The 14,792-nt window shown below is 38.9% G+C and overlaps 1 protein-coding gene across 3 annotated transcripts in view; it reads right to left on the bottom strand.

The window, feature by feature from the left end:
• Prdm5 (PR/SET domain 5) overlaps nucleotides 1-14,792 on the bottom strand; it is a 153,162-nt gene that overhangs the window by 67,666 nt on the left and 70,704 nt on the right. For all 3 annotated transcript variants that reach the window (XR_009588146.1, XM_060373751.1, XM_060373750.1), the window contains exons 4-7: nucleotides 11,909-12,083; nucleotides 10,196-10,370; nucleotides 8,608-8,729; nucleotides 4,851-4,930 (exon numbers count right to left, since the gene is read on the bottom strand). Coding sequence is in view for 2 of the 3 variants with exons in the window: in XM_060373751.1 (XP_060229734.1) it covers nucleotides 4,851-4,930; nucleotides 8,608-8,729; nucleotides 10,196-10,370; nucleotides 11,909-12,083 (552 nt within the window). In the remaining variant the exon portion in view is untranslated. The remainder of the gene's footprint in view (nucleotides 1-4,850; nucleotides 4,931-8,607; nucleotides 8,730-10,195; nucleotides 10,371-11,908; nucleotides 12,084-14,792) is intronic.

Here is a 14,792-nt window from a genome sequence, read left to right as displayed (position 1 = left end):
TGCAAGGTCAGCAAGAAGCTGATCTAAAAGCACGAGGTTCACAATGAAATAAAAATGCTGGACTATAGAAAGTAGCCCATACAGACAATGACTGGCCCTACATCAAACGTAAGCGACATGGCCAACAGTATATTAATAATGCTGTGGTCAGGAATTCTCAGTTGAATACATAGATTACAGGAGCTCTAACATGGGGCTGGATGAATACACGAGGTCTGAATGTGAAGCTGTCTCACCTTTGTAACTATTCTACCATATACGTGTATCTCATGGCATGTTGTATACTTTAAATACAAATGAACAAAATGTATTTTGAATATAACATCCTCAGAACGCAGCTTTAACACATAAGCTAATATAAATATTACAATGGGCTACTTTTAGTCTTTTCTATCTCAAACCATAAAATAGTTGGTATGGAAAACAGAAGCCCACTTTATTATCAGAAGGAAGTATTCAGCACTAAGAGGCAGATGGCATGAAGCCTGCCTGGAGAAATGCTGGCCACCCAAAGACCAAGGGCATACAACTCCTGGACTTAGATTCAAAACTAGCTTCTCTTGACAGTACAAGCAAATCCCTGCTTCAGGGAGCCAAAGCTGTGTCTGTCACTACAGAATAACTAGATGCCGCAGAGAAAAAGATCAGCATGACTGACAGTGTGCATGACTAGAGGATGAGGCTGTCTTGGGATCTAAGTTGCCATGGCAGGAAGGGTGAAAAGAAGGAGAAAAGCTGGTGGCAGAAGGGTAACAGATCCAGGCCTGTCAGCTGTCACTCTGCCATGCCATGGTAGGTGGAAGCTTGAAAAGCCTCCTCTGTCTATTTTCCCCTTTAGTGAGCTAAAGCTTGTGTGTACGCGCCTGGAAAAGGGAGAAGGCAGCTAGTCTCAACCAGGCATCAGTCCTCTGGGGTCTGTCTTCTCCGTATGCAGGGACCCAGCCACACTCAGTTCTGAGCTGGGATGGGTTGCAGTGTGGAGCCTGTGCAGCCACTGCTGGAAAAACTAGGGCACAGAGGCACAGGGCACAGAGGAAGGATTGGCAGTCTCTGGCCCTCAAATGCCTATGCAAGCTTCAGCTAAGGATAGGTGATGTTTATTTAAAGCTGGTAAGTGCAGCTTTATATTCTTAAACAGTGGGTGTAAAAATATTTAATATACAATTTTATAATGATGACAAGATTAAAAATGACAAATCTTTGGTGTCATAAAAATGAAGCCTTTTCTCAGTGGAGGAATGGATGCACAAATTGTGTTATATCTACACAATGGAATATTACTCAGCAATAAAAAACAAGGAAATCATGAAATTTGCAGGCAAATAGTGGGATCTGGAAAAGATCATCCTGAGTGAGCTATCCCAGAAGCAGAAAGATGCACACGGTATATACTCACTCATATAGACATATAATATAGGATAAACCTACTAAAATCTGTACACCTAAAGAAACTAATCAAGAGGGAGGACTCTTGCTAAAATGCTCAATTCCTATACAAAAAGGCAAAGAGGCTGGACATCAGAAGAAGAAAAAAGAGGGAACAAGTCAGGAGCCTGACACAGAGGACCTCTGAAAAGCTCTGCCCTGCAGACTATCAATGTAGATGCTGAGACTTATGGGCAACCTTTGGGCAGAGTGCAGGGAATCTTAGGAAAGAAGTGAGAAACAGTAAGATCTGGAGAGGACCACAAGGAGAGCAACAGAACCAAAAAATCTGAACACAGGGGTCTTTCCTGAGACTGCTATTCCAACCAAGGACTATGCATGGAGATAACCTAAGACCCCTGCACAGATGTAGCCCATGGCAGTTCAGTATCCAAGTGGGTTCCATTGTAATAGGAACAAGGACTGCCTCTGACATAATCTGATTGGCCTGCTCTTTAACTACCTCCCCCTGAGGGGGAAGCAGCATTACCAGGCCACAGAAGAAGACAATGCAGCCACTCCTAATGAGACCTAATTGACTAGGATCAGAAGGAAGGAAAAGAAGTCCTCCCCTATCAGTGGACTTGGGGAGGGGCATGCGTGCAGAGGGTGGAGGAAGGGAGGGATTGGGATGGGAGGAGGGAGGGAACCACAGTGGGGATACAAAGTGAATAAAGTGTAATTAATAAAGAAAACAAAGAAAGAAAAAAATGAAGCCTTTTTAATATTCAAATTGTGTTGCTATAAAAATGTTAAAATATTAATCTATACTTACATATAGATTAATCTATATTAATAAAATATTAATCTATATATTGGATACTATAACTGTTAAAATATTACAAAACACTCATATTTATTCAAATTTTAACTCTCATAGTTTTTAAACATGAGACATTTTCCAAGGTTGAATTAATGCTTTTTTGCATTAACAATTTTATTTATAGTGGAAAATTAAGGCCATCAGTATTTTTTAAACTTCTAACAAAACTTTACAGACAAATGACAGGCAATACTATTTAATTATGCCTAATGTTGAGAAAACATGTTTTGCTGAACTTCCAATTCTCTACCCTGATTTTCAAGGTGATGATTTACTACGTGAAGCCCTAAATGAAATAACTTTAAATAAAAATCATAATGTCCTTTATTACAATACAAAATAGTATGCTGTAATGTAAATGACTACGCTATGCTGTAATTTAGTATTGTTATAAAGCGCCATCTGCTGTCAAGGTGAAATACTGCAACTAACCTCCATTAGACATTAGAGCTGGCCAGCTTCAATGGTTGGCATTTTTTGGATTTACTCAAACCTCCTTCGTACGAAGAAGGGCTTTGAGGGACTACTCTACAACAGGTTCAAGTTTACTTGAGCTAACAACTTATTAACATTCTGCAAATCTTCATAACTTGAAGGCACAGCTGTACCTTTTGTATTCCACTAACAGGTATACCTTTCTGTCTACCAAGTTAATCTTTTATAGAGAAAGTATCTATATTATTTTTTTTAAAAAAAAGGAAAAGGAAAATAAGGCATTAGTCAAAACAGGCTCATGAATAAGTTTGTTAAAATACTCTGTAAAATATCTTCAACATGATAATAGAAGATTATATAGATCCAGGAAATAAGTCATAAACTTTCAAATGAGGGCATTTATGAATACATACTCCAACAGAGTTAATACTTTTGCCTCAGACTAAGTCTCTATTTGCCAAGTCCTAGCACTAATTAAAGAAAAAAGGGGCCTACAGGACCTTGAGAGACTCAGTGGATAAAGAAGACTCTGTGTAATCATGAAGTTCTATATTCAGCTCCCCAGAACCCACATAAAAGCTCGTCTGCAACCCCAGACTTCCTATGAAGGCACAAAAGGCAGAGAAAGGAGATGACTTAGAAGCTCATGAGCCAGACAATCTGTTACAGCAGCAAAGAACAAGGTTTCAATCAAGGTAGAAAGAGAGGACCAAAATGGAGACGTCTTCTGGTCTCCACATGTGTGCATGGCAAGTGCATGCCTGCAATCACATGTATACACATTACATACACATACACAATTTAAGGGATGAAGCTAGAAAAAGTGTGTAGACAGGAATTCTGCAATTCCAGCACACATACTAAAGGCTGAATGCTACTAAGCAGAATAGCCTGGCCCATGTACAAGAATGACACCCAGATCCAAGAGGCATATTACATCTTCAAACAACCTCATACAATCACCAGCTGTAAAATGGTAAAAACCAGCAACAACTATGAGAATGAACAGAAAATTCTAATCAATTCAATGTCCCTTTTCGAAAATGAGAAATCCAGCTGAATGTTGCATGGAGACCTACTGACAGACGAAGAAACAGTTTTTATTTGCCTTTTGTTGTTTCTCTGGAAGATGACAGCAATCCAGGAGACAACTCCACACATGTCAGCATGACAGGAACTATTTCATTTGTCATAATTTAAATCTATGGATTAGACTTTGGAACTAGTAGATGAAAAGTCACATTAGCTTTAAGTCCTGCCAAATTGCTATATAATAAAACAGCATGAATACAAATACATAGAAAACATTTTACAATTCACAAGAAAAGTGAAGTTTTTACACTCATCAGCAATATCTCCTCTAAATATCAAGTCACTGAAATTTTTTTCATGTTCTTAGATATACTAAATAATGTAACATATAAAATTGGGAGATAATGGGGACTCTATAATGACATAAACAAAATCTACACCCTATTTTCATTCCATCATATTCTCTATCAACTATTTACTATTGACTAGATGCTTAATTTTTAACATTAGCCTAATATACAAAGATAACAGTAATTATTATACTTTATTTCAAAATATTAAGTACATTTTCTACTACTATAGTTATTTTTCCTAATGAGACTTGGATATATAAAGCTATCTATAAACATACTCTATTAGTTTAATGTCAAAAATAGGATGAAGCAAAAATACAAAAAAGGAAAAGTACTACAGTGCCAATACATATCACTCTTTTTACATTCGTTTTGGTCTTTTAAAATCATCCAGCTCTCATTTTGTACCAAACTAAGCTATACTATGTATTCATTTTAATAAAAAAGGCAAAATCTGAGCAAAAAAAAAAAAACACTGTATGTTTTTAAGGGACTGATTTATGTTTTCTGAGCAAACACCAACTGAAAAGTCTTGAGAACATGGTGGGTGCTCTATGGGGACCAGCGAGACACGCATGACTCCTGGCACTGAAGCATCTGTGAGGTAACCGTGAACGACACAACTTTATCTCTTCTGCAGCTCACTCCTCTGCACACTGCTCCTGCCGCGTAGAACACATTGTACCTGGCTAGCTGAGCTCTGTCTTAAATCCATATCCACAGAGTGCGCGGGGCTGATCGTAGCTGAAGGCCTTACAGCCAACACACAGGCTCTCACCCACCTTCCTGTGCTCCTGCAGGCTTGACACTGAGGCGCACCTTCTACTGCATACTGAGCATATGAGCTTTCTTTTAGGGTCACCTAAGACAGGAACGAAACACCATCACAGATTAACTGAGGTTGACCCAGTGCCGCCTCTACATGATTTCACTGTCATGACTTAGAATGCTACGCTGTCATACTCAAGCCTTTCCTTCCAAACTTGAACGTCCCAGCTTATCAGTTTCTATATATCAAATAAACTTTTTGCTCTCCCATCTGTTAAAATAGTACTTAGAAAGTTTCTACAAAATGTCAAAGCAAAATTAAAATAAATGTGCTTTCTTAAAGGAAAAATGAACATGTTAATTCATAAATTGACTCTTCCATTTCCTTTATCTTTCAGCAAGAGATTTCTTTTCACTGTTATTCATACACAATTCTTTCAGTACTAAATTCCTAAAGACTTTGAGCCCATATCTTATTAAATAAGTGTTTAAATAGTATAATATAAAACCAACCACAATAATGTATTGAATTGGCAATCTACACTGTTAGACAATCAAACCAAAACTAAATTCTGTCTTCCTTTACAATGATTATAGGGGCTCATTTCATATTTCAAACTACACAGCAATTAAATGAAAGACTAAAAATAATTTCAAAAGGCAATGTCATGGCCTTATTATCTGTACCAACACAAACAGCCTCAAAACGATATTTTATAACTTTAAGTTATAGATTTAAAAACTCCCAAAGTAAATATTTAACATAATGTAGCACCATATGCCTGTCACTTCACCCAAACAAGGTGAAGCCCACACCCATTCTCACCACCCACCTCAACGACAGGAACCTATGGCAACAAAACTAATGTCACAGTGCTGTGTGATTATATTGCAGAAACTATGTTTATAAAAGGAAAGTAAGCATTTAGGGAAAGAAAGGTAGGACTATTCATCCTGCTTTTCAAGATAGCAAGGTATTCAAAGTAACAGCAGGTATATTTGACCTGTTTAACACACTCTCCAGACTACATAGCCAAGAAAATTTGTTTGGTGGTGACAATAGGATAAAAAAATAAAAAAATTAAATTAAATTAAATTAAATTAAAATTAAAAAAAACTTCTTCCCACAGCAAAGTGAATATTAGCCTGTATGTACTTGTTCATCATTCTGTACATATATTGCAGAAAGACCACCGAGAGTAAACATTTCATCCTTTCCAACTCCCATTATTTGGGATTGTCCACGTTCTTGGCATAGTTCTTTATCATACCCCTTTATTGAGATCAGGTCCTGGCTTTCCCATAAAGGTGAAAGGAGGGGAAGACAGAAAGAAGTTGACATCTCCAACCATTTATTTCACTTAACCCTCCACCCCTGCCTCTGCTTCAGTACCAACCCCCATTTCTACTCTTTCTCTCTCTCTTCCTCACACCTCTTTTTCAAGTTACAATTAGAATACTGAATTTATATAGAAAAATAAGCAAATAGCTTATGAGGATACAGAAAATATTATTTCTCATAAATGCAACCTTTTTCTTAGCATCCACAAAAATACACAGAATTTTGGCTTCTTATATTCAGATATACATAACTTTTAGGAGGGCTGGGGATATGGTGATAGAGTTCAGTGGTAGGGTCAGGTACTGAGTTAAATTATCAGCACCAGAAAAACAAAACAAACAACAGCAACAAATTACAGTAACAGTCACAGAAGCAAGTGATGGTCAGGGAGGCCATAGAACTTTGTTCACCCACAAACCTACCCACCATATGCTATTGTTGCTACCCAAAAGATGTTTGACCCAGGGACATGATGGATTGCAGAGATGGCTGTGATTAAGAGCGCTGTCTGCTCTTCTAGAGGTCCTGAGTTCAATTCCCGGCAACCACTATCTATAATGTGAACTGATGCCCTCTTTTGGCATGCAGGTGTACATGCAGATAGAAGACTCACACACAAAATAAAATGTGTTTGACCCACATTTAAATATTAAGCTTCTCTCCCTTTTACCCCCTACGGGTCATGTCACCTAACAAGGACATGCTTCATTATCAATCAGAATAGAAGTAACAAGGTTTCCTAGCTCCTTGGGTACCTCTGTTGTTCCCAGCCATTGCTGAGTGCTGCTCTCCTTGCTATAACAGGAAGTGCTCTCCCCATCACCCCTGCTTTAGAGAAAAGAGGAGAAACACCGAGAGCTTCTGGATGAGGAATTGAAATCATGTGCCAAACCAAGTGGAAGGTACATAAGGAGACTCAAGCTAAACTACAACAGCTTTCACATACTATTGCAACCTGCAATATGGGATAACAATGATGAAACACTCTTCATGTATGAATGGTTTCCTGCAAAATCACCACAAATGCCCCAAAGCTGCAATAGTAAGCAACCCAAGGCCAATTACAAGAAGACTCAAAAATTATACTATAAGCACAGCAGGAAGACCATATGCCCAGTGATGAGGACAGAAGAGTTTCCAGAGTTGTAGCATCCATCTGGCTTTTCACTTAGTTCAGCAAAGTCGACTTTAAAACTGACATAAAAGTTTGGTTAAAATACATTGCATACAAAGATGGAGAAAATTAAGAACAGCATTTTAGCCAAAACAGCATAAAAAAATGAAGGCAAATCTATCAAAAAGTTATGCCTGCTTCTGCCATCATATAAAAGGCACCAGTATATTTTAAATTCAGCAGGGAAGTCATTTTCCATATACCAGCCATATGTTCTTCAAAAAGAAAGCCACAGAACAATGCTGGGAAGTTTTCATGATTGGCACCCCCTGAAGGTCAGCGCAAAAAGCTCCACCTTCTGCCACCAGAACATTGTTCATGGCTCAGTGTGCAGGCTTGGTCAGTGATGAAGTAAGGTCCGCACTCAGACTCATGCTAACCTCTGCCACCTTATTATTAAAGTCAGTTATTTTCAGGCAACAGAGGTCCCGATGTCAGGTATCAATCACTCTTTTCACATACTTGTGAGAATAAAGGAGAAAAGAGTTTCTTGCCTATCCAAGGGCACATTTTCGCTCACTTCCCAGAAGTGAAGGTAAAAGCAAATACGTGAGAAAAGGACATGTGCATACCGACAGCCGGTTTCCCTAGGCCTCAGACTCCGTTACCAAACCGACAGAGAAGAAAAGAAAAGGCCCTACAGTGCAACAGACATCACAAGCCAAAATATATTCACTGATGGCCTAGAAAGTACCAAGGACAAAATCCTAGGTGACAATCAAACATTCTATTTGTTTTATTGTTTGGCTAGTGATTACAAGGAATTAAGCAAGTGTTTGCTGAAAATTCAAATATTTTCAAACCCATGCCTAAATGTGGTTAGGAATTCTCTCCAGTATTTAAGAAATGCAAACACTAAAGGCACTAAATGTTTCTGCAAAAATATTAAGACAGAAAAGTACATCACTTCATAGTTTCCAAGTATACCTACAAATTCTCAATGTCAACAAGTATAAAAAAATAAAGTTGGTAGACTAAAAGAGTGAAATGATCCAACAGTGTACCTGAGTGACAAGAACAGCTAAGTGTGAGACTGCATTACAGTAATGATTCATTCAGACACGGGGAAAATGGTAAATGCTGCTGCAATCACCTTGGAAAAATATTGCTCAGTGAAACACACAAACAAGATGTACATGTGTGTGTGATGCATAATGGGAAGCCAGCTCCCTCCTCACAGAAGAGAATTAGAAACAGATCCTGTGGCCTGGGGACAGGGCGCCAAGTTAGTAAAGATGGTCCAATGCCTCCTCACCAGTATGGACATTTTCCTGGTGCCTTTTCAGAGCATCCTTGCTTTTCAGCCTCTTCCCACAGCTGTCGGCTTTGCACACAAACCTGGCATCCCCTCGACAAGCCTTCTGGTGCTGCTCAAAACTATAAGACAGGTAGCAAGAGGAGCAGAAGAAATGATGAAGACATACCTACAGGCTCAAACATCACAGCAGGCTTCTGTAACCCACGCCTCCTAGGACATGCTTCCTGCAGGGTCATTTCATGCACTAATTATGTAGGTGAGACAGATGTGTTTAAACCCTTCGGTTTACTTAGTGTAATGCTGCCTCGTGCTGGCTGTGAAATTATGCATGCCAATTTGTAAAAGTCATTTTATAACTAGACACTAAACTTCACTCCTGAACTGAAAGAAGAACTGCAAGCAGAACACTGAAAATTTGTGGAGAATCATTCAGGCTGCTTATGGCTGTGCAGTGAAGAACGCTGAGAAGGGAGAGGGGGAAGAAAGGCAGAGTGTCGAGCTATGCTTCCGTCCTCCAGCCACCGAGCCGCGGTCGCCTACATTTTTAAAGGTACCCTATTTAGACCTAAGCTATAGCTCAAAATATAATACAGTGCAACAAAATACATATAAAAGCTGACTAGAACACAGGCTAAGGCTAACTATTTAACAAGTACACAATTATTGCTTTTTTAGAAACAATTAATAAAATTTCTAAATGTTTAATCCATTCTAAAGGTATCATATCTTCAAAGTTTTGTTATATGTAAATAAAAATTTTTCATACTTCATAAGCAAAAGCTAATGCATATAATATATAGAAATGCCATATCTATACATATGTGACAGATACATGATAGATAGTAGATAGATATATGATAGATATATAGATAGATAGGCAGACAGATAGATGGGAACGAAATGGCATACTTTGGAATTAAACAAAACAAAAAGGAAACAGTAAGTGTGGAAGATGTTTTATCCATGTAATATGACAGTCTGCTAAGTGTGAAAGTTTAGATTCTCTGTACATTCTCTCAATTTTGGTAACTCTGGTCTTACAAAATGTTAAAATGGAAGCTAATTTTATATGTTGTAAGCATAAATTATTAAGATAAGGTAAAAAGCAAATTTACGTACTTCACTGCCCTATCATACTGTGGCCCATTCATCTTTATTCTTTCAAGTCACTATGAAATAGATGGTGTTTCCCATACTTCCACTATTGCTACACTCAAGTCTGCATTACTTACATATTTTTAAAACAATTTGGGGAGCAAGTAAGTGAAACCTGGTAAAGAAACTCAATTTACTGGCTAAATTATACTATACGTATGTAAATTTCAGATTAGTAAACCATTAAGCACGGTATTTAATGGCAAGTATCAAACACACAGAAAAGAGCTACCATAAACAATATCTACCTCATGATCACCAACAAGATTCATATATTCAGAACTCAGGAAAGATGAGCTCATGGCAAGGTAGGCTGACTGCCACTTTCCCACACACGCTGGCACACACTTTACAATATTCAGATCTATATCAAGCAACATGAACAACGCGAGTGTTTGTCCACAAGCGGAAACACCGCAAGCGTACGCACTGTCTCTGCAATGCCTGCTTCACGGGGAATGTCTTCCCGCAGCCCTCACACTTGAACTCTTTCTCCCCGGTGGGCTCCTGGTGCAAGGACTGCAGGTGCTCAGTAAGGATTTCTTCACTGGGGAAGCTTGATTCACACTGTGGACAGGCAAAGTCCTCTTCACAGCCAAGGGGACCTGTGCGGTGGTACAACACCAGAGTTCACAAGCCAGAAACTAGCGTTGACCCATTTCAAAATTAAACTACAAAAAGTGCCTCTACTACACTCAATTTTTAATTTCTCTAACAAAGGTTAGCATTGTCCACATTAAACAGAAAACAAAAATGCTATCAAAAAACTATTTTATAAGTCACTTTACAGTGTTTCACAGAAGTAATACAAAATCACATTTGATCTTGTTTCCTTTTTAATGGTAATATTTCCGATCAGAAATGATATTAAATGCTGAACTGCAAATCAATTCTTTTCCTGCAAAATAGATAATCTTTGTTCACTCTGAGCTCTGCAAGGAGAAAAGTCCAATAGACATAAACTATCTTGAATTGCCAAAGGGGAATCTCACGCATATTTGAAATAAGGTACATCCTGAAAACAGCACTGACTCAGGCAGGTGCTTTGGGTGAGGCCCTGCTGTTCCACAGGACTGGCAGAGTTCCACCCAAGTTCTTCGGGATGCCATTAAAGTTACATATTTGTGAGCAGTTTTCCAATAAAATGAAGAGTTAAAATGTACTGAATATGAAAAAATTAGGATAACCAATAATACCACCCTGAAGACACAGCTGTGCAGAGCACGGCCACACGCATTCAGTCTGTGCGGAGGACTTTCCCATGTTGCTCTTCCCAGGCCTTCTAATTGCAAATCATTTAGAGACGTAAGGTGCCAATCACACAGTCAAAGTCTACACCGCTTAACATGTGAATGGCATCTTTGTTTCTTTTGCTGGTTTGGGGTTGTTTTTGTATGTGTTTGTTTTCACTTCTGCAAATGAAGCAGGAGTCAGACACCAAATATGCTGTTCCCTCACATTGAATCTGAACTGCCAGAGAGTGAACAAATAATTTCTGACTATTTGAAAGTATTCAGTGCTGTGAAATGGACAAAGACACAGCACAGCACTATTGCTATTTACTTCAAATTTTCTGCAGGAGTAAAACATGGGCCCAAAAATAACTGATTATTTCATAGCAGTTGATAACCAACTGCTATCTCTCTCTTGAATTGCAGGTTTCACCTATGGTCACTTAAAGTTTTTGATTCCCACACAAGGACAAATTAGCCATCCTGCCAGCTCCTGTGACCAGAATAGAAATAGATTTCCAGAAGGTCCAGATTCCCAGAGGATCTCAGAAGACAGATCTCCAGGACACAGCATGGCCACCCTGCACATCTGGCCTCCTCATGAGTACATGGGACGAAATCCCTGGAGCCTCTTTACTGGCCTTTGGCAGAGCCAGTGCAGGAGGACACAGCCCTTCACTATGTGTTACCACAGTGACAACAAGGACCAGAGCTGCCCCTTACCTTGGCCATCATACAGTACACCTCTGTTACTCACCCAAACAGTTTCTTCCTGCTAGTCAAAAGTGTAGAATAGTTTTGAGAAAAACTATTTCAACAATACCACGTCATAACACCCAAGCATAATTTGATTCAAGCTACCTTCCTCTTCAACTTTCCTTCCTTCAGATCATCAAACAAAGATGCAGTACCTTTGCTTCCAGCTGCTGACTGTCCTTTAGAGTGGTCAACTTTGCCTTCTTTGGTCACGGTCAGAGCTGGTCGCTCCTCCTCTTCCTCCTCCACATCACTGTCCAGGTACCCAATCAGAAGCTCTGTATCTGTTTCTATATCATCAACTGCCAAGTAGAAAATATTTTCTCCTTCCTGAAACAAAGTTTACAACTGCTAAAGCATCATTAGCTTCTGACATCACCTTAAGGTCTATTAACTTAGTACGGGATTTAACAATACATCTGTCAGCACCTGGGAATGGAAACAAACCATCAGGGGTTCAAAGTTAGGCACAGATACAAAGTAAGTTCAAGGACAGGTTAGGCAACAAGAGACTTTGCCTCAAAAACATGAACAAGCTAACAAATAATAACTATTATAATGAAATAACCATGGACCCATGAAGTTACTATTAATTTTTCTTATATCTAGTTGATCTGGATGTTGAAAATATTCAAGTCACCTGGATACAAAAATACAACTGTATACAAAAGATGAGTGACTTCATATCAACTGTATTTATAAATATGTAAATATGGATTAGTGATTTTGTTCTGATTAATAATACGTATAAAATTAAAAAAGTTTCAAATCCTGACACAAACTAAAATGAATGTAAACAAACTCTTTTCAGAAAGAATTTCCAAAGAGCTGAACTAGAAATACCTAAGACACTAGACACAGGAAATTTAAGATACTAAGTAATCCTGAGTACCTCATTTCTTTGGCCTGGTTTATCCTATGGAAATGACTGAAAGCGGAGGAAAAGAACAAAGGCAACCAGCAGCATACCTTTATTTTTATTTAAAAAGGAAATTCTAGCAGGCAGGAATCAGTAACAGATGAAATGATGACCACCCTGGAGGACCTTCAACCAGGCACATAGGAGGAACGCTGCAGAACCTAAGGAATTCCCAGAGAATCCTCTCTCTTGGAATAAAATTGGTTCAAAATGCCTCCCCGGGCCTTCAGCCAATCTCCAAAGAAGTCAATCCTGGGGCTGCAAGGCTGGCTGTTACAGGAAAAACTCCCAGAGTGCGTTTTCTCCCATAGCTGAGGAGTCTCCCTGAGACAGTTCCTAATTTGGTTGCTGAAGATAAACACAAGAAATACACAGACTGAATTTATTGAAACCTCCTCATGGACAAAATGAGGAAAGGGCAAGGAAAATAAGTTCTACGAGGAGTGAAATTCAATAAATCACAAAGCAGGAGTGAAGGCTTCTTTAGTTGGAAAGCGCATTAACGCTGAAGTTGAAATACACAGTGAAAAAGAAGCAAAGCAGGAAGGAAGAGCAAAGAAGGGTATACAATGGCTGTTTAGATGGACATGAGCACTAAGCCCAAGCAGAAACCCCAGGAACTACTGAAAGGTTCATCCACGTGTTGTCAGGAATAGAAAGGAGCTACTCTATAATCGCTTTGCTTGAGCTCCCCAACTACCTCCCCAACCCTGTTGCTGTGACAAAGCATGTAACCAAAGCAGCTGAATGAAGAAAGGGGTTTGTTCTGACAGTTTGAGATTTGATCCCTCATGGTCTGAGAAGTCATTGCTCTGGCAGCAAGAGGAAGCTGGTCATATTGAAACTGCAGTCAGGAATCAGCGAGAGAAAGAGGGAGAGAGACAGAGAGGAGGAGAAAGGGACAAAGACAGACAGAGAGACCCAGAGACAGACAGAGAAAGTGAGAGAGACAGAGAAACAGAGATACTGTGCTCAGCTCCATTTCTTGTTTTTATTAAGTTACAAGATGGTGTCTAACAACATTCGTGGCACTTTCTAAAAGTGCTCTCACAGACATGTGCAAAGGTTTGTTTCCATGGTGTTGATTATCCTGTCATGTTGACCATGACATAAGCACAGCATTTGAGAAAGGTATCACTGTAGAGACTTAGCTCCCCTAGTACTATATAGGTAGGCTTGAACTTCTGACAGTTCTCCTGGCCCTGCTTCCCAAGTGCTAGGATTATAAAAGTGAACTACCAAGTTCCACCTGTTTTTGTATTTAGTGTATTTTGTAATTTTTTAGAGTTCCCTGGAGAAAAACAGAAATGATTATCATTATTCAACAATAAGAGAGAGAGAAAAAAAAAACTCAAAGATTCAATGTGTTTAGTCACAGTTGATGAGACCATGTTTCAGAACATCCACACCCCTAGAAACATAGTTATTTCTAGTTAGGAAATAATGAGGCAGTTTGTATAAACTTGTATTCTTGTGATGTAACAAGAATAAAGAAACAAAGGGACACAGACAGTCAGTAGAAGAGACTAAATCAGAACCAGGGCTTTCCAGTTTAGTTTTTCTAAGCACCTGCAGACTCCCTAATGGAGGCCTCAGACACAATCATAAATCTTAGTGCTTATCTGATCAAATCCATGAAAATTTATTGAAACCACTCTCTGCAATATCAGTCACTTTGTGGTGGTTTGCACAGTAACAGATAATCTTTAATTTTAAAACATGATAACATATTAAACTATAACTTTGAGGGATGCCTGCTTACTGAGAGGTTCTGTAATGAAAGTAGGGTTTAATATTTACTACACATTTAATAAAAGCAATGGCAGCATTTCATAATCTGAGGTGCTTGGCCACATTATAAAACGAGAAGTGCAGCTAGAGAGGTTACATGCACATGCTTAAGAAATGGAAAAAATTATTCCGTATATGGTTCACACCATTACCAAAACCTATGGCTTCCTCTTCTGCATGCATCTGGCCCCATGGTGTTAAGATCACACTCTTTTCTCTCCCCCTGGCCTAACATACAGTGAGGATCTTGAAGGTCTCCCTATGACCCACATGTTGAAAGCTTGCTCTCCAACATGTTATGCTACTGAGAGAGGGTGGAGCCCTTGGGA

Source organism: Meriones unguiculatus, chromosome 21 (assembly GCF_030254825.1).
Source record: "Meriones unguiculatus strain TT.TT164.6M chromosome 21, Bangor_MerUng_6.1, whole genome shotgun sequence".
Lineage (NCBI taxonomy): Eukaryota > Metazoa > Chordata > Mammalia > Rodentia > Muridae > Meriones > Meriones unguiculatus.
This window is presented reverse-complemented; position numbering and strand designations above follow the sequence as displayed.